Source organism: Ovis aries, chromosome 12, assembly GCF_016772045.2.
Source record: "Ovis aries strain OAR_USU_Benz2616 breed Rambouillet chromosome 12, ARS-UI_Ramb_v3.0, whole genome shotgun sequence".
Lineage (NCBI taxonomy): Eukaryota > Metazoa > Chordata > Mammalia > Artiodactyla > Bovidae > Ovis > Ovis aries.
Window position 1 is genome coordinate 52,650,885 of NC_056065.1, and position 25,780 is coordinate 52,676,664.

The 25,780-nt window shown below is 41.4% G+C and overlaps 1 protein-coding gene across 2 annotated transcripts in view; it reads right to left on the reverse strand.

Moving 5' to 3' along the window:
• Nucleotides 1-25,780, reverse strand: part of KAZN (kazrin, periplakin interacting protein) — a 1,321,995-nt gene that overhangs the window by 966,537 nt on the left and 329,678 nt on the right. For both annotated transcript variants that reach the window (XM_042229397.2, XM_042229398.2), the window contains exon 2: nt 16,543-16,700. In XM_042229397.2, coding sequence (XP_042085331.1) covers nt 16,543-16,700 — 158 coding nt within the window. The remainder of the gene's footprint in view (nt 1-16,542; nt 16,701-25,780) is intronic.

Consider the following 25,780-nt stretch of genomic DNA (forward strand, 5'->3'; position numbering starts at 1 on the left):
GAGTGGGTTGTTGTTGCCTTCTCTGCAGTTAGTGACAGTACTGCTTAATTTCTGAATGTTCCTTCTTCTTTAATCTTCCTGCCCCATGCCACAGTTTCCTGTCCTAACATCCCTTGCCAAAACAAACTGTCTCCTATCTGCAATCCCACTCTAATCCACCCATCACACCTCCTCCATAGTGATCTTTCAAACACCCAAATATAACGGTGTCATTCCTTCACTTGAATGCATTAAAGATTTCTCCCACCATTATTATGGTTTCAAGCTGGACGAATGGTATGAAACCAGAGGGCATGTGTGGCAGAGACTTACTGCAGACTCACCAAATCCAGTTTCTCTTTCCCCTGAGGTCATGGCTAGACCACATTTCCCTGCCCCTCTTCCAGTCATAGGACTTAGTCATCAGTTAAACTGACCTTAGATACTGGCTCTTCTATTATATCAGTTAGCTCCTGCCATGTAACAAACCACCTTGAAACTTAGTGGGTTACAACCCCACCACCACTTGTTATTTCCTACAGGTCTACAGGAGGATTGGTGATTCTGCTGCTCTGGACTGAGTTTGGGTGACTTTAGCTGGGCTTGCTCATACACTGACACTTTAGTAGGTCAGCTGGGGGCTACCTGGTCTGGGATGGGCTCAGCAGGGAGATTCATATCTGCTTCATTCTGGAGATTTCCTCTTCTAGTTGGCTAGCCCAGAAGCAAGGTTTCAAGAAACAGCAGAAAGAGGCATGCACGCCATCTTGAGGTCTAGGCATTGAACTGACTCACCTTTTTTTTTTTTTTTTTCTAGTCAGATATTTATTTTTAATTGGAGGATAATTGCTTTATAATATTGTATTGGTTTCTGCCATACATCAACTTGAATTGGCCATAGGTATACATATGTCCCCTCCCTCCTGAACCCCGCTCCTGTCTCCCACTCCATCCCACCCCTTTAAGTTATCATGAGGCCATCATCACCCTGACACCAGAACAAGACACAGATGCCACACAAAAAAGGAAGACCACAGGTCAATATCATTGATGAATATAGATGCAAAAATGTTCAACAAAATTCTAACAATTCAACCACACATTAAAGGGATCATACATCATGATCAAGTGGGCTTTATCCCAGGGATGCAAGGATTCTTCAATATACACAAATCAATCAATGTGATATACCATGTTAACAAATTGAAAGATAAAAATCATAATACCTTCTTAAGAGAGGCAGAAAAAGCTTTTGACAAAATTCAGCACCCATTTATGATAAAAATTCTCCAGAAAGTAAATATAGAAGGAATATATCTCAGCATAATAAAGGCCATATTATGACAAACCCACAGCAAACCCTTTTTCCAATGGTGAAAAACTGACTCACCCTTTTACCGCATTCTTTTGACCAAAGCAAATCACAGGCCACCTCAGATTCGAGTGGGTGGGGAAACAGACTCTCCTTCTGAATGAGAAAGGCTGCAGAGTCATAGTGCAAGAGAAGAAAGCAAAGGAATGCAGCTATTTTTATAAAGTAGCACACCTACTCCCTAGATGCATAACCTTAAGTAAGTTTCCTCTCTGGGCCTCAGTTCCTCTTCCATAAAATAGGGGAAATAACATGTACCTTACAAATGAGATAATGGAGGTATAAGATAAAGTCCTCATCAGAGGCTTTGGCACATAGTAAATATGCAACGATCTTTATTACTTATATTCTTCACATCTCCCTGCAATGTTTCCCATTGTTCCTTTCACGTGGTTGGAAGCATTTGTTGAACTAATCAGTCATGCACCTGGCTCCAATGCCCAGCTAGAAAAATGGTCTCTAAATGGCTCATCATGTTTCTAAAGCTAACATAAACCCACACTTCTCAACTTGGTCACGGGCCCATTTGAAATCATTCCGTCCAAACTTGACATAGATCCCTCCTAAAATATATCCTCCAGCTGTTCAAACACAGTCTGTCTTCTGTGCGTATATCAGGACAGGAGAATACAATTCATGTCCCTCTAAATAAATTGACTGGAGCAGTCTTTCCAAAAGAGAATGTGCATGAAGCTTGCTAATTAGGACACTTCAAACTCCCATTTCCGACAGATCAAAAATCATCCAGAATTATGTATGCTAAGAAATCATCTGATTTGCTTTACGTGATGGACTGATTGCATTGATGGCCCATGCTTCACTCCCTTTGGTGTTGTCTTTCCACATTCAATGGGTTTGCTCTGGCTAATGCAATGGAAGCAAGCTTGATACAAACGTGGTCTGGAAATGTAGTTGCTTTTGTCCATTTCCTCTTTATGGACCTCTGTCACCACAATGAGAATACTCCAGAGTTAGCCCACCAGAGGGATGTGAGAGATTGTGTAGAAAAGCTAAATCGTACCACATGAGGCTACCATAGACCACCCAGTAACCGCAAATATATGAGTGAGATCAGTCAAGACCAGCCACCCGTGTCATTTTAGTGGAATGACCTAATCAATCCATAGCCTTAGGGACTTCCCTGGTGGTCCAGTGACTAAGACTCTGAGCTCTCAATGGGGCCCAGGTTCAATCACTGATCAGGGAACTAGATCCCATGTGATGCAACAAAAACTGAAAATCCTGCCTGCTGCAACTAAGATCCAGCGATGCCAAATAAAAAATAAATATTTTTTAAAACTCCATAGACTTATAAGAAGTACATCAATAGTTATTAAGTCATTTTGTTTCAGTATGGTTTGTTACACAGCAGCAGTTAACTGATTCAAATCTATGCCAATATTCTCATTATCAGTTCTATCCTGAGAGTCTTCTCTTTGTCTTATACTTTGGGGGCCTGAGGGGAGAGGAATTAGGTTCAATTCAGTAGCCTGAGACAAGTATATTCACCCAGAAATTAAATACCTGTACTACAAAGCTGGCTAAAATGAATACATTTGTTTCAAGTTCCCCATGAATAAATGAGGACTTGGAATAGCCAGGTCACTATATCACACTAAATTGTTTTTAAGTGTGATGACTCCAAGACAATAAAGTGAAAGAACATGAAATCTTGGCTTGAGTTGGCATTTAGGAGAACCTGATGGCTCCACTCCCAGATCTAACATTGAATTTGAACAATGACACTTAGCAACACCATGCCTCAATTTACCTGGCTGCTCTATGGGAAATGTTTTAGTTAAACATGAATGGGAAGCCCCAAGAGCTCTGTACAAGAACTATTGTTCTAAGTGTAAGTTAATTTAGAATTATAACTATCTGGCATACACTAGACTTTCTGTTATCTGACTAATAGATGGGAGCCACAGCTTAAAAAATACCAAATAACCAATACCAAAAGTCTGTACTGAATTCCATAATAGTGAAAAAAAAATATATTGACAACAAAATTACCTTTCTAATTATGTCTCATTCAGAAGAGCATTGGTTTACATTTCTGGAGAGCATGCCACCAGGAAAGGAATGCTTTGCCTTCTGGTGATTTATAAAGTTACTAATCTATAGGTATATAATTGAGAATTAACTATTGACCAGGTGCTATACTGCAGCTCTTCAGTTAAGTAACTGTGGCTTCAGTTCATCGTTTTGTTGTTCAAAATAATTCTATGTCTTCCCTACTTTCCCTTCATCTATTCTGACCCCTATGTGTTAAGTAGCTCAAAGAAAGCATGCTAGCCTTCTGTTGTGTGTCTCTATGTCCTTAGATAGCAAGGAGATCAAACCAGTGAATCCTAAAGAAAATCAACCCTGAATATTCATTGAAAGCTGATGCTGAAGCTGAAGCTCCAATACTTTGGCCGCCTGCTGAGAAGAGCCAACTCATTGGAAAAGAGCCTGATTTTGGGAAAGACTGAGGGCGGGAGGAGAAGGAGGTGATTGAGGATGAATTCAAACAAACTCTGGGAGACGATGAAGGACAGGGAAACTTGGTGTGCAGTAGTTCATGGGGTTGCAGAGTTGGACACGACTTAGCGAATGAACAGCTATGTCCACAGCATCCAGCAAGAAAAGACAGAGATCCTGGTTCCTCAGTGAACATCCATAGGCAAAGGATGAAAGATTTTCTGTTTTCAAGGGACCAGATGGAATTTTTAAAATCCCTAACTTAAATGTAAATTTCTGGAATAAATAATTTGCTCAGATTTTTATGCAGCACTCCTGGATATCTACTTCCAGTTACTCATGGAGTAATGTTAAACATACACAAGTAAATTAAAGTACAGATATATGTCATAAAACACTAGAAGAGGCTGTGCACTTTCTCTCTCCCTTTCTCATCCCAGGTCTCCATTTAAATGTCACATTCAAAAGAGAAAGCATTTGAACCCTTATCGAAATTAGGTCCTAATACATCTTTAAGACAAATATTGAAACTCATTATTTGTTTGCTTACATATTGAGGCATTCTTCCCCACTTGAACGCAAGACCCATTGAGAGCAAGGATCTCTTTTGTGTTCACTGATGTTCCCCACAATCTAGCACAGAGCTCAGAACACTGTATACACTTAATGAATGAATGACAAATGAATAAATGGATAAGTAAGACATATCTTGAGGGTCAATTATAATCAGTTGTAGGGCTTCAAAGAAAATAGTTCTAAGGCTGGAAGAGTCCCATGATGAATGAAAAAGTCACCCTTGGGTCTAAAAGTAGGCTTTCACAAGGTTTACACTATTGACTTTGCGGCTGGCTAATTCTTTGCTGTGGACAGCCAGCCTGTGCATTGTAGGAAGTTTAGCCAAGAGGCCTGGCCTTGATAAACTAGATTCCAGTAGTACCGCTACCTCTCCCACTCTTATTGTGACAATCGAAAATATTTCTAGACCTTGCCAAATGCCCCCCAGGGGGGACAAAATTGCTCTCTTCCATCTCAACTCATCTAAACGGTAATGGTGAGGTTGGGTATTATTTTAGGAGCCAAATATTTGCCAGTGTGACAATGGGCACCATGAGGAGATAATAATATTTTGGAGGAAAAGGTAATATCTTTTATATTCTATTTAAAGATTTTTGAAAACAATGTTCTTGGTACCCTAAACCTTCTAGAATTCTGAGGGGGTAAGATTTAGCTTTGGGAATGTATATTTCCTACAATAGTTAAAAACATTTGAGTTATGAGTGCTGTTGCTTTCCCCAAATTACACCCTCTCTTTCTCCCTATTTAAAAACCCCTTCAGGAAGCAAAGACTGAGGGTCACCACCTCCAAGTAGAAAATCAATTGCACTTCTTTTTTGATGGGCTGGATGGAACAATATTAAAAAGGGCTATTTTATTAAAGCTTAATAGCTGGTTTGCAAGACAGAAATGATAGTAATACCCAACCTCCTGTACTTTTCTCATGGTTGAGTGGAAAAGATGAGAAAATGCTGGCAATGATGCTTTGTAAACAAGGAACTGATCTACAAATATAAGTATAGTTGGGTGTTTCTCTGAGATGCCAAAGCCACCTACTCCTGACCACAAGACTCTTCGGTGTCTGGTTGTCTGCCCCACTATATTCTGAGCCCTCTAGGGCAGAACCAATGTTCTGTCCCTCTCTGTCCCTAGACCTTAGTGCAGTGCCAAGCTCTGTGCTGTTTTCATAATGTCCATGGGTGCCGGGAGCCAGCGTGAGGAACTCCGCCCATGGCAAAGGTCATGAGGAAGGAGGCTTGGCATACGCAAAGGCGTGATCAAGCCTCAGGAAACTCCCTGTTCCCGAGCATCTAACCCCAAAACCAGAGTCTGTTTTATGCTCTCACCTAAGCCTCTGACTTTGCGGGGGGCTCTCCCCATAACCGTTTCTCTCGGAGAAGGAGTAAACGTGCAGCTCCAAGGCAATAAAAATTCCTGGGTGTGACAAGAGTGTTTCAGCTTACGGACTCCTCTGAAGGTTATCTAGCCCGCCTGTATAGGTTCGTCCGGCCACATGTGATTGTTTACAGCCTCCAAATCTGAGAGGCACGAGATGTTTTAGACTTACTAAAGGCAAATTCTTTTGGGGAGTTAGAAATTATTAGTATAGTGGGTTGGTTAGGAATTATATTGGTGAAGGGCTCTTCATTTGTTGTGTCAATAATTGCTGCTAATTCCCTGCTCTGGGTGGGACAAGGATGTCTCAGGTCAAACCTCTCTGCTGACAGACTAGCTTGTGTGACAGGATTATCCATACTCCTGCCACATGATTGTTTACCACCCCTTAACCATAAACAGCACAGAGAGTTTTGGAGCATTTTGAGAGTCTTAATTATCATAGCGCCTTTTCTTCTTGTTGAGTCAATGATTGCCGCCAGGCCTCTATATCCTTAGGCACCTGGGAATATATTAATCAATGTATTTAGAATATAGCAAAGGAAATATAGTAGTTTGATGTTAGCAATACTAGACTTTTTGAGTTAATGGATTTTCTCTTTTGTAATAGATCACTGTACTTTGTTATAAATCACTGTGTCCTTGCTATGTAAAAATGTAACTTTATCATCTCTTAAGACTAAATAGATCTTAAGGGGGGCATTGGTGAAAGGATTTTCATTTGTTGGGCTGATGTTTGCTGCTAAATCTCCATGTTCCCTACCCTTATAATGAATATAACTAGCATATAGGAAGAAATAAGTATTAACCTTTAAGCATATAGGAGAAATAAGTATTAACCTTTAAGACTAATCATGTTAACCTTGGGTTAAATAAATTCCTTTCTTGATTGTAACTCACTATACCCTCACCCTATAGGAATGTAACTTTACTTGGAGGGTGGTGCCTGGCTTAAGAAAAAACACCCTTGGAAGAAATAAGATTTTTGGTTATCAGAAAGAAAGGATCATAAAATGTCAGCAGGTCTCACTCATGGCCAGAAGATGATGTACCTTTGTTATACATTTATGTGAAGCACCTGATTTTGATAAAGGTCAGGACTGCTGACTCCCACGTGACTCTGTATTCATCCCTATGTGTAACAAAAGGTATATAAGCAAACCCAAAAATAAAGAAAATGGATCAGTTTCTGGAAAGACTGATTCCCCCATGTCGCTTCTTTCTTGCTCCCATTTTTCTGGCTGAATTCCCATCTGGAGCATGGATGTTATTCCACGTAATCCAAGTTATTCAGCCTCTTTTTCTCCACTAATCTTCCTACTACACCATCTGTTTCTAATCTCCCTCTATATCTGTAATTAAATAAGTTTTTTCCAGGACGCCAACTCCATCCCCACCTTCGAATCACCCTGGATCCACCGGGGCTGGACCCTGGCACACGGGGTTCTCCAGGCAAGAATACTGGAGCAGGTTGTCATTTCCCTCTCCAGCTATGGTTTTTCCAGTAGTCATATACAGATGTAAGAGTTGGATCATAAGGAAGGCTGAGTGCCAAAGAACTGATGCTTCCTAACTGTGGTGCTGGAGAAAACTCTTCAGAGTCCCTTGGACTGCAAGGAAATCAAGTCAACCAATTCTAAAGGAAATCATCCCTGAATATTCATTAGAGGAACTGATGCTGAAACTCCAATACTCTGGCCACCTGATGTGAAGAGCCAATTCATTGGAAAAGACTCTGATGCTGGGCAAGATTGAAGGCAACCGGGGGAGCTGGTGGCAGAGGATGAGACAGTTAGATAGCATCACTGACTCAATGAACATGAATTTGAGCAAACTGGGGGAGATAGTGAGGACAGAAGAGCCTGGTATGCCCCAGTCCATGAGGTTACAAAGAGTCAGATATGACTTGCACCTGAACAACCATAACAAGCTCTGTGCTAGGACATAAGCACCAGGTTTATGTAGGTGGAATATATGGTTGGTTTATTGTCTCCATCAGCCCCACATCCATGTACCATCTTGTAGTAATAATGCCTCCCTACACTACCTGTGGTTTTGGTGGGAACATCCATCAACATGTCCGCTCTCCCATGTCCACGGAGGAAGAGGATCCAACAATCTAAGACAGGTCAGTCTGACTCTTTAGAATTTGAATCTTGATCAAAGTGACACAGAGAGAGGAAATGCTTGGAGCCAACTTATCCCCATCACAGCACCCTACTCTTTAGTTCCTAATGCCCAAATCTCCATAGGTCCCCTCTTTCCTGTCTTTTCTGAGATATAGTTCTGCAGGTTTTCCTCTGGGCTACTCTATCTGCTTCTGTTAAGTGTTTCAGCTCTTATGTTAACCAGAGCTCATCTCTGCAGCTGACCAAAGAGTTATAGCCCATTCCTCACCCGTAACCTGCCAAGGTTTTGTTACTCTGTCAGATCCCCCTCATTATAACATGAACCATCAATGGTTAGACCAACATGAAGTCCATTATGTTATCATTTTCTCAAGTGCAAATTGGCACTTGCCATGGGGTCTTGCCATCTACCTCTACAAGGAGACAGGGAAATCACATGCTGCTATAGCTGCTGACCTTCAGCACCCCCTGAAATTAGTTCAGGGTGGAAAGTAGAAATGAGGCACTCTGTGTATTGGGAAAAACTAGCAGGACAGGTCTTCAGATAGTTAGATATTTTCAGGAGAAGATTTTATGAACCCAATTCTTGAATCTCCTCTTATCTAGAAAAGCATCAAAATCCTTCATGGTGATGACTGCTTCTGGTGACTAGCAGAAAGTTTCAGCAGACTAGAAGAAACCTTCTCAGAAAATGTGTGCTTGATTGCGTGTACTCCCCCTTTACCAAAGTCTCATACATGCTGTTCTTCTTTCCTACCTCTCTGGAGCATTTCCTCGGAGCTATCTGAGGTACTGTCTCTCAGGGGGCAGTCCTCATTTTGCCTCATATAAAACTTAACTTCCAACTCTCATGTTGTGAGTTAAGTCAACAATTCGAAAGATATATCATTCAAATAAACACTCAGTACCTAAAAATGTAACATAAAGGTTCTATGACTTGAAAATAAATTCGCAAATTGCTTTTTAGTCCTATGCAGATTATTAGAAACTAAACCAGTTTGGTACAGACTATTCCATTCAAATATTACCCATCCTGAGAGATTATCCTGAGTGTTCATTGGAAGGACTGTTGCTAAAGCTCCAATACTTTGGCCACCTGATTCTAAGAGCTGACTCACTGGAAAAGACCCTGATCCTGGGAAAGATTGCAGGCAAAAGGAGAAGGGGGCAGCAGAGGAAGAGATAGTTAGGCAGCATTGCGGACTCAACAGACATAAATTTGAGCAAGCTCTGGGAGATAGTGGAGGACAGAGGAGCATGGTAGTGCTAAGTCCATGGGGTCACAAGGAGTTGGACATGACTTAGTGACTGAACAACAACAGTATCCTGAGAGATGCTCCTTTCCATCACAATTTAGCAACGGACAGAAGTCCCACTTTTTGAGCCTTATTTCCAGTTAAATCTGGGCCTTTGCATGGTGAACACTGAAAGCAATGTTCAGCATTTCATAATTTCTCCTAAAGTTCTGCCTCGTGGATTTTGCAAAGGTGCCAGAGGTCTCAGAAGAGGCTGCCTTTCTCTATTATCTTAGAAAAAAAAAAAAACAACCTCAACACAAGCTTAATAGAGCCTGCATTACAATTTCATATCTCACCCTCCATTTCTCCTGAACAGGAAAGGTGATCGTAGAAGTTCTATAACTGATGGGATCACATTTAAGCCTGACAATGCCTGTAGGTTAAATTGTATTTATTTTTTTAAAAGACTTTAAAAGATCAAAACCATCATGGCAGAATGGGAAGTGGACTTGCACGCATTATATAAGACACTACAAGCTTTATACCTGCTGATTTTATAGTTTTGAATCTGAGAACGGAAAATAGCATTGCCTTTTCAAATGCACAGGGAGAGAATGGGTAACTGAGCCCAGGGATTACTGGAGGGGATAAGCTAAGACTCCTTTGAATAATCAGCTTACCACTGTAGCTTTCCTGTTAGCTGAACTTGATTCTTCAGCATCCATTTAAGTATTTCTTTCTTCTATGACCTTTAAGAAGTGAAAATCTGATGGCATGGGTAGACTTAAAAATATCCAAGGGTAATTTTCTTAGGAAAAAAACTTTGCCTCTTTGCCCTCATTCTAATTTCAGAGTCTCTTCTCTGCTTGTTACTACACTGGGGAGGGTTCCAAGTCTTGCCTAAGCCTGGTGGTGTCACATTTCAGAAGATAAGCAAAAACTGTTCTTGGGTTGCTACTCATAGGCAGTGTCTGTGACCTTGAGAAGTCAAACATCCATCTGGTGCCTTAGTTTGTGCAATGTAAGGACCAGACATTCTCCAGAGCTGCCAACAGGGTCTCGTTCATGACTATGAAGCCAGTCGCAGCTCTAAAGCACCAGATAATTGCATTAGTAATAACCACAGGGTCCAGACCATGAGCACAGGTTGAATTCAGAAAGGATGGAAAGTGCTGATAACAAGAGAAGTCATCATGATATTACCTCTGTAATGAGTGTGTGTCAACTACCTGACACCCAAGGTCCATTTCCCAGCATGTGTTGAAACCTACTGCGTAGATCTCACTGTCTTATTGGTCAGGAGCCTGAGCCCAGGTTTGTTCTGGTAGATGCTTTGCTCCAAACCACACTTCAAGGTCAGTCTTATCTTGGATGGCCTTGGCCTGCAGCAGCTTGAAGTAGGGCCTCAGTTCTCAGCCAGAAATTGAGGTCAGGTCACATCAATGAGAGCATCGAATCATCACAACTAGACCAGTGGTCAGTGACAAGGCTCTGGACCTTCAGCTGTGCAGAAGAGTTCCCACAAAGACAGAAAACAATGAAACAAGTACAGTATTTATTAGGAGGAAAAATGACAGTATGTATAGATAGGCCCACAGGTGGGCTCAGAGAGAGAGTAGTGCCCTGGTGGTACTTTCAATCACTTTTATGGGGTATTTCTTCCAGTTTTCCTTTGGACAATCATTTTGATTTACCTGGTTCATAGTCCATATTTGGCATATCTTAGGGTTCTCCCATGTGTGTGCTCGTATCTCTTAGCCAAGATGCATTCCACTAAAGAGGCCTGGGTAGTGAGCATCAGTTAGCATCAAGGACCTCCAAGGAGTTTTTCTGCATGTGTGTAGTTGGGGACGTCTCCTGAATTTAAGAATGAAAACCATGTTGTCTCTTCTCTTCTATCTGGCAGGGCCCAGCCTCCTCTCTCAATTGTCCTGCTCTTGATATTTTGGAGTATTGCTTCAAAGGGAATGAATCTCCCATCACGCCACCCTGGGGGACCCATCTACCTCCTACCTGAAGTCTAGAGAGGGAGGGTGTCCAGATAGCTCAAACAATCAAACCATTTCTGTTAAATCTGCCTGATTCTTGCCAGAAATCAACTTGAAAGCATAATCAACCAGGGGAGACTACTCTACAAAAACAAAACAAGAAAGGAAAATGAAGCCACCTAAATCACATCGAGTCTCTGATCCTGGCAGGGCCCTCATTGACCTCCTTGAATGCCAGGCTGGTCTCCTGCCCATTGCCCCCTCCTGATGTTCTCCTTCTTGTCTGGCAAGGGGAATATAGGTCCTTGGCAAATATGCTCTCAAGTTCCCTGAATACAAATAACAGAAAGACAAATGAGAGAAGAGAAGGTAAAGGAAGGGAAGGGGAGGGGAGAAGACACAAGGGAGAGGAGGAGAAAAGAGAAGGGGAGATACAGGAAAGGGAAAGGGGAACAGAATCTCATCCCACATCTCAACTAAGATTTATTTTGTCAACTGAGAAATGAGGTGGCAGGGGAGGAAGGAGAGAAGTGAAAGCTGAGAGAGGGAGGGAAAATGCTGAGGCATGGGGAGAAGTGAAAGAGGAGAGTGAAAAAGATGGCTTAAAACTCAACACTCAGAAAGCTAAGATCATGGTATCTGGTCCCATCACTTCATGGCAAATAGATGGGGACACAGTGGAACAGTGACAGACTTTATTTTTTGGCCTCCAAAATCACTGCAGATGGTGACTTCAGCCATAAAATGAAAGGACTCTTGCTCCTTGGAAGAAAAGCCATGACCAACCTAGACAGCATATGAAAAAGCAGAGACATCATTTTGCCAACAAATGTCCATCTAGTCAAAGCTATGTTTTTTCCAGTAGTCACATATAGATGTGAGAGTTGAACTACAAAGAAAGCTGAGTGCCTAAGAATTGATGCTTTTGAACTGTGGTGTTGAAGATTCTGAGAGACCCCTGGACTGCAAGGAGATCCAACCAGTCAATCCTATAGGAAATCAGTCCTGAATATTCATTGGAAGGATTGATGCTGAAGCTGAAACTCCAATACTTTGGCCACCTGATGTGAAGAACTGACTCATTGGAAAAGACCCTGATGCTGGGAAAGATTGAAGGCAGGAGGAGAAATGGGTGACAGAGGATGAGATGGTTGGATGGCATCATTGACTCGATGGATGTGAGTTTGAGCAAGCTCTGAGAGTTGGTGATGGACAGGGAAGCCTGGCATGCTGCAGTCCATGGGGTCACAAAGAGTCAGACGTGACTGAGTAACTAAACTGAACTGGGGAGAAGGAAGGATAAAACCAATACAATATTGTAAAGTAGTTAGCCTCCAATTAAAATAAATGAATTTAAAATCAAAAAAAAGAAAAGAAAAAAAAAAAAGGCAAGAAGAAAAGGGACAGTGAGGACAGAGCAGGGGAATAAGACAGCCCAGAAGATAAAGCATGTTCCATTCCTCTTCTGCCTAACACTTGACTTTTGTCAGCCTGTACATGCAGACTTGCTTAGAGAAGATGGTTGTACAGTTTATTTTTGTGTGTAAAGACTTGCTCACTTCATTCTTAGAGATAGTCCTCTGGGAAGGATGTCCCAGTGATTGAGTCTCACTTAAACTGAGCTCTCCCTTCAGACCTAGACAAGCCATGTTCCGGGCAGAGAAGGCTGAGGCACTGTCAGGCCTGGCCAGTGGCCGAGGGTCAGTGGAGCACAGGACCTCCTTGACCGCTCCATATCCCAAGTCCTGTGAAAAGAGACCCCACCCACAATGAGGCACAAAAGATCTCTGCTTTTCAATACCCAGCCTTCCAGAGAAGGACCTTACTGCCAACAAAGCGATCTTATTGTTTTCCCATGCATTTGTTTACCCCTTAATAAATAATGATATTAGGTCTTTGGAGGAAAGAAGGAGAGAACTGCCAATAGGAGATTTAATTTGCTATAATCAACCCCTCTTAGCATGCAGAGTCACACAGTACAAGTAAAAGAATTAATCTGTACCAGAAAGAATTGCCTCTTTGGTGTTATGAATCTAATCACTTACAAAGCTGAGTCGGCATTTTGGGTTTAGATGGAGCTCTCAGGAATAAAAGCCACAAGATCAGGTTTCAAATGTGATCTGAATGGTACCCTTCATTCAATTTGGGGGGCCTTTGGATTATACAGGGAATGAAATGCAAATAGAGGCACTGGGCCTCTTTTAGACACCCCCTAAATATTCAGACAGACATGTAGGGGATGAATAAACACTTGCAGGCCTCTGGGCTGCCTGTGTGAGATATTCCTTCTTGATCCCATTCTCTAGGATAGATTGTCAGACCTGCCAATCATCTCTGGAACCCCCATTATACTTGGGAGAGGTGTTTGCTCTGTGCATACTGTTTTATAATCCTCAGAGGTGGAATTTCATAGCCCAGCAATGCTTTTGCCTTTGACATTCTCCTAAGCAGGATTTATTGCTTCCAAGACAGATGTGACTTGAATCGATTATGTCTTTTAAGCAGTCACTCTGGAAGCAGCTTCCAGGTTCTCTGGAATACTTTTTGCCTGACTCCATTCAACTTGCAAGCTGATGTCAGAGTATTTCATCATAATCTAATACTATTAAGAGTCCTCTGGGTATGGAACTAAGAAGGCTATTACACCAACTAAGTTCAGGATGTGGTTGCTACTCTTGAAGAGCTTATGGCCTGCAACACACAAACATCTATTAATATCACAAAATGCAGCTGAACGGAAGGAGATATCTAGAAGTTATATTTACCTGCTATTGACCTCTCATTACTGATGAACTTAGAAAATGAAGTAAGTACATTTGTTCATCTTTGGAATTGAGACAAGAGGCAATGCCAAAAAATGAATGGAAAAGACCCAAATTTCCAAAATGCTCAATAAAGATTCTCATTAAAAATCATATAGCTATGGTTGTCTATTTCAGAACTCAAAACTACACATCACCCCAGCCATTCCAAAAATGTTGGGGTTTCTCAGTATTTTATAAGTTTGGCAACATCAATCTTGTAGAGAGTTATTTCAGAGGTGATCTGAGCCTGGGGGTATGAGATAACATGAATCTAACTGACTTCAGCCATAGACCTAGATTCATAATCACAAATAATGTTTCAAAAAGTTAATGCCTTTAGAAGAAAATAAATGAAGTTAGTATTTTTAGATTGATCACAACCCACCTCATCCTATATTAGTCCAAAAGATAAGAGGGAGGGATCTTTGAAAAAATAAGAGGCAAAGAAATAACATTTCCAGATACTATACCACTTTCTTACCTGAATTTCTATGATCATTTTTCTCTGGGGAAAGATCCAACTGATCTTCCTTTTAGAGTGTATGACTTAGCAGAATATCCACTATATCTTACTCCATGTTTCCCTAGCTATTTAAATGAGAAAACTCTAGCAGGCATTGATTTGGTACCAGGAGAGAATGAGATAATAAAATATTCCCACACAGTTCAGTTCAGTCACTCTGTCATGTCTGACTCTTTGTGACCCCATGGACTGCAGCACACTAGGCATCCCTGTCCATCACCAATTCTGGAGTTTTACTCAAACTCATGTCCATTGAGTCGGTGATGCCATCCAACCATCTCATCCTCTGTCACTCCCTTCTCCTCCTGCCTTCAATCTTTCCCAGCATCAGGGTCTTTTCCAATGAGTCAGTTCTTCACATCAGGTGGCCAAAGTATTGGAGTTTCAGCTTCAGCATCAGTCCTTCCAAACTGATTTCCTTTAGGATGAACTGGTTGGATCTTCTTGCTGTCCAAGGGACTCTCAAGAGTCTACTCCAAAACCACAGTTAAAAAGCATCAATTCTTCCCACACAGTAACCACATTATAAGATATTTTAGTCCCACTTGATAAATAAAGAAACATTTGTAATCAAAGCCATAAAGGATACAAGTTGTTAAATGAACCCTGTACTTAGGGGGAGAAAATATTTCCTTAAGCAACATTAAATTCTCAAAATCCACTTCTAGGCACTAGTAAGCTCATATATGAAGGAGAGGGGAAAGATGAATGATTTCTTCCTCCCTTAATATTTTGCAAACAGGAGTTTACACAACATCATCAAGGATGCATTCAGATGGTTCCCTCGGCTGTTGTATTAGCTATAGGATTGGGTCCAGGCACCGAGGAAAGCTAATCCTTTCAAGAACAATTTGCTCTCTTTTATTTGGTAAATTGTTCTAAATTTCCCTTTTTCCCCCTGAGTTTTAAAATTGGTTGTTGTAGCTTCACAATCTTCCCTTTCTCCGCTAGTCAGGCCTGGGGAGAAAGAAGAGGCTGAATGGGTTGCTCATAATAAAGGGGAAAGGGGAGAACAGTGAATAAAAATGAAAGGCTTTGCATAATTTGCGCCACCTCAATACAGGGCCTCAAAAATGCCATGGGACAGCTTCAAGCATTGACAGGTGAGAAATGAACAAAACTTTGCTGGTTAAAGTCTTATTGGTGCAAGATCGAGGCTTCACGATTAATTTTAAATAATAAAACATAAAAAACCACCATGATAGAAACAAAAGCAAAGAAACCATAGTAGAAAATCTGATACAGAGCAGAACACAGGAAACCACCAACCATTTTGACCTCTCTGCTGTTGAACAGAAAAAACAGCTCAGGAAGAAAGTTCTAAGAGAAAATAGAACAACATCACCAGACCCAAAGAACATTTTCTTAAACATTTCTAAATATGGAAGAGGCAGACACGAAAATAAAATCTAGTTCAGCTTGGCTTCACAAACACAGAAAATGATCAGTTCTCTTAAGACACCTGGTGTTTGTCCATCAACATATCGGGAGAGACCCACCAACAAAACCAGAAGGAGTAGATACATTAGTTTTTAAATATTTCAATAAAAGAGTGAACAAGGAATAACCTTGAAGAATCACATCTCAACAAACCATGCAATGAACTAAATGTCTTCTGTAATTAATTCACTGCTAGCATTAAAAAGAAAAAATAAGAAAAAAAGTAGCGCTGATTCGCTTACTGGTGGTGCACCAAATGTACCAAAATATTCATTAGTTACTCAGTGATGCTGTTTGGGATAAGTATTGCTCCACTCCAAAGCCTCTGCCAGCTTTGATGCCTGCCAAATTTGTATGTAAATGGGTTTTCACTTTCCAAGGCTAATGGGAGATCTGCTAAATTCTCAGAGACAACACATATATTATTTTAAGCCCTATTACTTTGACTTAAAAACAAGCCACTTTGATACTAAATCCAAAATAATACTTAATTAGAAATCCAATACTCAATATATCAGAAAGTCCATTATGCAGCTGTTTATCACAAAGTTAGTCATAATGAATGTGACAGATGAGTGTTTTTGTGCAGCCTATACCAAGAAGAAAACAAAAAAAGGTCACCACCTACTCTATATAGGATTTATTGATCTTTGTACCTGAGCATCCATTAAGAGGTGCCTCATCAATATCATGGAACTCTTGAGTGTCTCCTTCTCAGTGGGAAGAAAAGGGTCTTGGTCCTCCTCCAGCGCTTTTGACTTGGTGACAATAAAATGGGATATCTGGTCATTTAGGGTGTGCAGTGACTGGACTGCTGCAAAAAAAGAAAGAAAGAAAGAAAGAAAGTCGAATCACAGTAGGTAACTTTCAAAGAGAAATTGGCTATAATTTTTGAAGGGAGAATTGAGGGTGAACACACAAAGTATAACCCAGGCAGGTGTCAGGAACCCTTATGTCCATGGGTCTCTCCAACACATGTGTTTAACGGGTAATAGACTGAACACTCTCCAAATCATGAGCCTGTATGGAAATGCTTGGGGATGCAGTTGTGGGCAAAACCAGACTGGATGCTTACTCACATGGAGAGTTCAGTCCTGTGCCAATCACAGAAAACAAACAAGTTAGCAAACACTTCTATAAAGATGACACATAAGTGTTTATGAATTAGAGAGAGATTAGTAGGGCATGAGGGGAGAGCTCTATAGTAGATTTACATTTACAGTCATACAGTTGGCTATTTTACCTCTTAACAGATGGCCTCTATCATTAAGTTTAATGAGGTGATAGTGGCCATATTTTCCAATCAGTACTACGTTTGTACCAGGAGGATTATTGTTTCTCTATCATTCACGTGGCACTTGCCATCTGACATGATTTTAAGATTTCACTTTATTTATGCTTTTTACTTCCTTTTCTGCTTTCTCCATAGTAAATGTGGTAAGAGTAGAGATTTTCAAAATAATCTCTTGGTTTATGTTTGGTATATGCCCAATAACTAGGAAAGGTCCTAAAAGTTAGAGGGTGCTCAATAAATGTTGGTGAATTAATTTCCTTACATTCCCTTGAAATAAAATTTGTTTCCTTATTGAATTTCTGTAACTTCCAGGTAAATCTATCCTTTCAAACCAAGAATAAGTAAAGCCTACACATTCTCAGGAAATCACTGCACTAATCATCATTCTGAGGATACAAAGTAATAATCAAAAACTAGTATCCAATAGAATCACTCTGAGAACATCTGCCTTTGACCATGAGGGAGTAAGAATATTCAGATTACCCACTTGCTGCAAATAACTAGAAAACTGTATAATATATCAGAAACAAGTACTTTCAGACATTGAACAGCAGCAAAACACTGTGATCCTTTAGAAAAGATGAAAAAGTTGAGTTCTATCATTGCCAGCATTCTGCAAAAATGGAATGTCCAGACCATAACATGGGAAGAGAAATTCAAAGAGAACCCACCCCTCACACTGAATTGAGAAGATAGAGACTGGAAAGATTAAGTCTGCTCTAATTTGCAAGACAAATCACTAAGAAAGAAGGAATTACACAGAGATCTCTAGAAATCTGCACAGGAGTCTCTGAGTTGTTGGCTAAATATCAATTCTATATATGGGTAAGATTAAACCTTACATATCTGGCAAGGGAAAATTCCAGGAAAGGACAGTCACATTTTGGGGAGCTGTAAGCCCAATAATTCCAAGAGAGCTTACAGGAAAACAAATTGTTTTCACGCTCACTGGCCAAAGTGGAGGGTCTTGGTTGGAATTCACAGCATGTTCAGCAGGGCCTCCCAAAGGATAAAGGTTTAGAAACAAAGCTAAATGATCCTTAGAATAAAGGCAACTCCAGGTCTACCCAAAAGGAGTTTAAAAGTAAGCCTTGTAAGGATCAAACTAATCTTCCCATAACTAAAATACTTACCAGGAAAGAAAAATGAGCTTTTTTTTTTTTTCTGTAGAAGTATAACACAGTCTGTGAGGGATTGGGGGCAGGAGGAGAAGGGGACGACAGAGGATGAGATGGCTGGATGGCATCACTAACTCGATGGACGTGAGTCTGAGTGAACTCCGGGAGTTGGTGATGGACAGGGAGGCCTGGTGTGCTGTGATTCATGGGGTCACAAAGAGTCAGACACGACTGAGTGACTGAACTGACTGAATACAATCTGGGCTTCCCTGGTGGCTCAGACAGTAAAGAATGTGCTTGTAATACAGGGGACTCAGGTTCAATCTCTGGGTCAGAAAGATCTCCTGGAGAAAGGAACGGTTACCCAGTATTCTTGGTTATCCAGTATTCTTGCCTGGAGAATTCCATGGACAGAGGAGCCTGGCAGATTCCAGTACATGGGGTCACATAGAGTTGGACACGACTGAGCGATTAACATTTTCACTTTTCATAACAAAATCTAGCACTCAAAATGCAAAATTCATAAGGCTCTGTATTCAATAAAAAATTACTAGACATGTAAAGAAACAAGAAAGTGTAGCTTGTAGCCTGGAGAAAAATCAGTTTATGGAAACAGACTCAGAAATAACAAGTGATAGCATTAGAAAATATTACTATTAAGATAGCTACTATAGATATTCTCTGTTTGTTCAAGGTTGTAAAAGAAAACACTATTATGATGAGGAGAAAAATATAATATTTAGACCAGAACTAAATAGAGCATCTAAGGATGAAAAATGCATATCTAAAATGAAATTTTTACTAGAGGAGATGCATAGCAGATTAAACAATGAAGAAGAAAATATCAATGAAATTGAAATTTTATAATAAAACTCTCTATAATGAATAAACAGAGCATCTTTGACAATATAAAGCTGTCTGAGAAACATGCACTTGGAATCTGAGGGGATAGGGTAGTGGCAGGGACAGAAACAATGTTTGAAGAAACAGTGAAAATTTCTTTTTCCAAATTTGATAATACTATTAATCTCTGAATACAAGAATCTCAATAAATTTCAGGCAAGACAAATACAAAGAAAACTACACCAAGACATATTATAATCAAATTGCTAAACACACAGTGAGAAACAGAAAATCTTTTTTTTGCAATGGCATGGAGGATCTTAGTTTCCTGACCAGGGATCAAACCCATACCCTGTCCAGTGGAAATACAGAGTTTTAACCCCTGGACTGCCAGGGAAGTCCACAAAAATCTTAAAATCAGCCAGAAGAGGAAGGCACACTGCATTTGGAGGAAGAGAGAGAGGAATGATATCAGACTTGTCATCAAAATCTATGAAAACCAGAGAAGAATCTGTGACTGTTAAAAATACTGAAGAAAATACTTGTCAATCTAGAATTCTATAACCAATAATAGTATCTTTCAAAAAATGAAGGTGAAATAATGACTTTTTTCAGATAAACGCTGAAAAAACTTCAACAGCCCTTTCATTAAAAGAAATGTTAACTGTCCTTGCTGTGTGCTTAGTCACTCAGTTGTGACCAACACTTTGTGACCCCACGGACTGTAGCCTGACAGGCTCCTTCCATCCATGGAATTTTTCCAAGCAAGAATATTGAAGTGGGTTGCCATGCCCTCCTCCAGGGGATCTTCCCAACCCAAGGATCAAATCTAGGTCTCCCTCATTGCAGACAGATTCTTTACTGTCTGAGCCACGAGGGAAGCCCAAGAATACTGGAGTGGGTAGCCTATCCCTTCTCCAGGGAATCTTCCTGACCCAGGAATCAAACCAGAGTCTCCTGCAATGCAGGTGGATTCTTTACCAGCTGAGCTACCAAGCAAGCCCAGAGTAAGCACTGCTGCTGCTGCTGCTGCTGCTAAGTCACTTCAGTCATGTCCGACGCTTTGCGACCCCATAGACGGCAGCCCACCAGGCTCCCCTGTCCCTGGGATTCTCCAGGCAAGAACACTGGAGTGGGTTGCCATTTCCTTCTCCAATGCATAAAAGTGAAAAGTGAAAGTCAAGTCGCTCAGTCATATCCGACTCTTAGCAACCCCATGGACTGCAGCCTACCAGGCTCCTCCGTCCATAGGATTTTCCAGGCAAGAGTACTGGAGTGGGGTGCCATTGCCTTCTCCAAGAGTAAGCACTACAGATAGCAAATAAATCAATGATGATTTTGAACAATAGAGAATCAGTCTCAGACAACTGAGCATAGAGTTGTAGCTACAAGCCATAAAATAGGAAGAATACAGAATATGATATCAGAGCAGATTTTCATTGCACAGGAAGGCTCTAAAATATTTCCCTGGACTAGGGAATAAGCTTGGCTAAAACAGAGAAAGATGAACAAGAAAAAGAGGAAGTATGGGACCTGATTCCTGCCTAATTTGAATCCTTGTACTCAGAAGGAGATGGTAGAAATACACTCAGATAGACTTGGGGATCTGAAAGCAGAGTGACTTAATGTCTTATGTCCTACCCTGGGCACTAGGGGTGGGGACAACCTCGCAGTGCACCTGCCAGTATGAGGGTGGAAACAACAGGCGATGGCATTTCAGGTCCAAGAGGATCTGAGATGGCACTACAGCCCTACCACCCTCACTATCCCACCTCCAGTCTCCCTTAGCATCATGAGGACTGCAGATATCTCCAGTGAGTCCAGAAGTACCCAGAGGGAGATTCGTGGACCCCAAGATAGGATAGTCCACTAAGTCCCCTACATACAAACTTTCAAAGATGTGACCATGCTTCTGGTTCCAGCAAGAACCCAGAACCTGATGCCATCAACATCATGCATGAGTGAAATTGCAGCTGGCCCCTGACTCCTATTGCTGATGATCCTTCAGCTCAACCGTCTCCCTCCTCTTCTCCCTTCTCCATTCAGTAACTCTTCTTGCCTCTTCACTCAATGCCAGTCCCAATATGCCAGCTGACGTACTGTCTACTGTACTTTTCAAGGCACTGTACTATGAGCTCAAAACATTTTTGTGCGTTTATTTGTTGCCTATGTATTATTTGTGTGAAAAGTATTATTAACATACTACAGAACAGCGCTATATAGCTAATAGTGTTAGTTGGGTACCTAGGTTCACTTTGTTGGACTTGCGAACAAATTGGACTTAACACACTCTCAGAACAGAACTCATTCATATGCAGGGGACTTACTGTATATCAGCCTCCCAATAACCCAGAGAGAAGAGAAAGAGAATGGAAAGGGGAGTAATTTGAATTTATTTGATATTTATGCAGAGGTACAAAGTTTTCAACCAGAAGGGACTGAGTTATTATCAGTTGAAATGTTGGCTCCAGATCCAAGTTTAATTTCGTTATAGTAACGTGAAAACAACAACAACAAACAACTTTTTGGAGTTGTGACTATAAAATTTTAAACACTCTATATAGCTTTTCTCTCTTATTTAGACACAGGAAGGTTGGAGCACACTGAGCTACCAGTTCAGTTCAGTTCAGTCACTCAGTCATGTCCGACTCTTTGCAACCCCATGAACTGCAGCACACCAGGCTTCCCTGTCCATCACCAACACCCGGAGCTTACTCAGACTCATGTCCATTGAGTCAGTGATTCCATCCAACCATCTCATATTCTGTCATCCCCTTCTCCTTCCGCCTTCAATCATTCCCAGCATTGGGGTCTTTTCAAATGAGTCAGTTCTTCACATCAGGTGGCCAAAGTATTGGAGTTTCAGCTTTAGCATCAGTCCTTCCAATGAATATTCAGGACTGGTTTCCTTTAGGATGGACTGGTTGGATCTCCTTGCTGTCCAAGGGACTCCAGCACCACAGTTCAAAAGCATCAGTTCTTCAGTGCTCAGCTTTCTTTATGTACAACTCTCACATCCATACATGACTACTGGAAAAACCATAGCTTTGACTAGACAGACCTTTGTTGGCAAAGTAATGTCTCTGCTTTTTAATATGCTGTCTAGGTTGGTCATAGCTTTTCTTCCAAGGAGCCAAGTGTCTTTTAATTTCATGGCTGCAGTCACCATCTGCAGCTCAGAAACATACACAACAGATGAGACCCAAGGCCGTGACATGACTTTCCAACTCCTATCCTCATAATCTTGCCACAATACCCACACTCCTGATCCAAAATAATGTCTGGTTAGAGAACACCACCACAAATGGGGTGTTATACCACCAACACCAGCCAAGTGGGACACAATAAAAGTAAAGGCAGGGAACAAGTCTAGAGGGTTTTTTTTCCCCCTTTGGCAAATGTAAAATAAGCAGATGGCAGAGTGCCTGGCACAGTAAACATTTCATGTACTAAAAATATCTAGGACTGAAGCCCTTCGTTGATGTTCCCCTATCTATACTTCTTTGAATCTTCTCTTTCCATCACATAGTTCCTTCACTGATAATAATAATTATTATTAACAATATTACAGCAAACACCTATGGGGACTCAATATTTGCAACCATGGTGTTACATGTTTAATAGGCAATACCTCACTTAGTCACCCCAATGATTCTACTGAAGGGTCATTATCATCGTTCCTATCGTACAAATGAAGACACTCAGGTTAAGAGATTCATCAAGGATTATGCACCGGTCAGAAGAAGACAGGACTCATATCTACCCAGAGCCTGCACACAGAATTCCTGCATTATACCACCTCCACCCCACACACCCCTTGTTGCTCCATTGTGCTGTGTTCTCCTTTGGGCAAACATACTGTCCTTCTGGTCCCCTACCTATTGCCATTCCATTCTCATCATTTCCTTCAAGATGTAGCCAAGGAGGCTGAATTGATGTGTTTCCTCCTAGGGTACCACAGAGAGCAATCCAAGGCATAAAGAGTGTCAGGCTGGCTGTGGGTGATCACTTGGTGATATCCTCATAGTTTTCAAGGTGAGAAAACCGAGACCAAGAAAGATGATTCAGCTCTCTAAAGATGCTCTGGCAGTCAGTTTGAGAGTATGGATTCTAGAAGCCTGGTCTCAATCGTGTCCACCTCTCCAACTAGCTGTATAACCTTGAGTAAGCTGCTTAAGGCCTCAGCTTCCCCATCTCTAAGTGGGGATAATAATAGGAACAATTTCACAGAGTTTCTGAGAGTTACAATTAATCAGATCATTTGCACAAAGTATGTGGCACATGACTGTTACATGGTATTTACTATTATGATTATTCTACAGTTTATACCTCAAGTCTTTAACTTACTGATATTAACTAGTGGCTATGTTTGTAACTGAGTGTAATTACTGAATCTTTGTTATATAAATAAATCAAGATGGTCTCTGTGTATTAGTCTACGGTGTTTATTTCTTCACTGCAGGCTGAGACCCATTAGCTCAAAAGGCAGCAGGTGCCAAACGCAAATGTTTTACATCCAAATATTTTAAATACAGACTAAATAAGCAGATTGTTAACTATTTAGAGTCTGCCTGCTTCGCAAGGGCTTCCCAGGTGGGCTAGTGGTAAAGAACCCACCTGCCAATGCAGAAGACTTAAAGAGAAGTCTCTGGCTTCCCTGATGGCTCATATGGTAAAGAATCCACCTGCAATGCAGGAGACCTGAGTTTGATCCCTGGGTCATGAAGATTCCCTGGAGGAGGGCAAGGCAGCCCACTCCAGTATTCTTGCCTGGAGAAACCCTTGGATAGAGGAGCCTGGCAGGCTACAGCTGAAAAGGTCGCAGAATCGGACACAACTGAAGCAACTTCACACTCATACACCAACTGCTTTGCAAACCCCACAACACTGTGCCCAATCTCTGCTAGCCATTGGTGAGATAAGCCCTGGTACATAAAGACCCCAAGACCCTACTGGTCTCTGACCCAGACTCCCCACTGTGCTGGCAAGTGACATCACCTGGACACCTAAGTCCCCTGGAGGACCCCTCTCTCCCCCATGAGTTCCTTGCCCACCTCCCCCCTGAGTATTGACCTTCTGCATTTCTGGATAGTCTCCGGCTGTGCAGGATTTCACATGCAAACTACCAAAGGGTCATTCAATACAGCCTGTGTGAGCTACTGCCACCTAGTGGTCATATCTTTTCCCTTGATGAACCCCAAGGTCTCTTGAACACCCTCCATTACCCATTTGTCTATTCATTTTATATCCCAGTTACAATGAGTCCAGTGCATAATATAAAATGAAAATGCAATAAATTTAAGTTGAATAATTAGAAGTAATAGCCCAAGGAGGAACCTCTTCTTCAAGGCAGGTCACTCTGTGTTTTTAGCCTCATATGTGTGCTAAATCATTCTGTCTTTTTTGAGATTGCATCCAATTACTGCAGAGCTGGACTGTGAAGAAAGCTGAGCGCCGAAGAATTGATGCTTTTGAACTGTGGTGTTGGAGAAGAGTCCCTTGGACTGCAAGGAGATCCAACCAGTCCATTCTAAAGGACATCAGCCCTGGGTGTTCTTTGAAAGGAATGATGCTAAAGCTGAAACTCCAGTACTTTGGCCACCTCATGCGAAGAGTTGACTCATTGGAAAAGACTCTGATGCTGGGAGGGATTGGGGGCAGGAGGAAAGGGGGACGACCGAGGATGAGATGGCTGGATGGCATCACTGACTTGATGGACGTGAGTTTGAGTGGAATTCCGGGAGCTGGTGATGGACAGGGAGGCCTGGCGTGCTGTGATTCATGGGGTTGCAAAGAGTAGGACACGACTGAGCAACTGAATTGAACCTAACTGAACTGCATTTCGGACTCTTTTGTTAACTATGAGGGCTACTCCATTTCTTCTAAGGGATTCTTGCCCACAGTAGTAGATATAATGGTCATCTGAATTAAATTTGCCCATTCCAGTCTGTTTTAGTTCACTGATTCCCAAAATGTTGATGTTAATTCTTGCCATCTCCTGTTTGACCACTTGCAATTTACCTTGATTCATGGACCTAACATTCCAGGTTCCTATGCAACATTGTTCTTTAAAGCATCGGACTTTACTTCCATCACCAATCACATCCCACAACTGGGAGTTGTCTTCGCTTTGGCTTCATCTCTTCATTCTTTCTGGAGTTATTTCTCCACTCTTCTCCAGTAGCATATTGGGCACCTATGGATCTGAGGAGTTCATCTTTTGGTGTCCTATCTTTTTGCCTTTTCATACTGTTCATGGGATTCTCAAGGCAAGAATACTGAAGTGGTTTGCCATTCTCTTCTCCAGCGGACCATGTTTTGTCAGAACTCTCCACTATGACCTGTCCATCTTGGGTGGCCCTACATGGCATGGCTCACAGTTTCACTGAATTAGACAGGGAAGAATACTTGAAGTGTGCTAAGTCACTTAAGTCATGTCCAACTCTTGTGACACTATGAACTATAGCCCTTCAGGCTCCTCTGTCCATTAGATGCTGCAGGCAAGAAAACTGGAATGGGTTGCCATGCCCTCCTCTAGGGCATCTTCCAACGCAGGAATTGAACTCACATCTCTTATGTCTCCTGCATTGGCAGGCAGGTTCTTTACCACCAGGGCCACCTGGGAAGCCCTCATGGGTA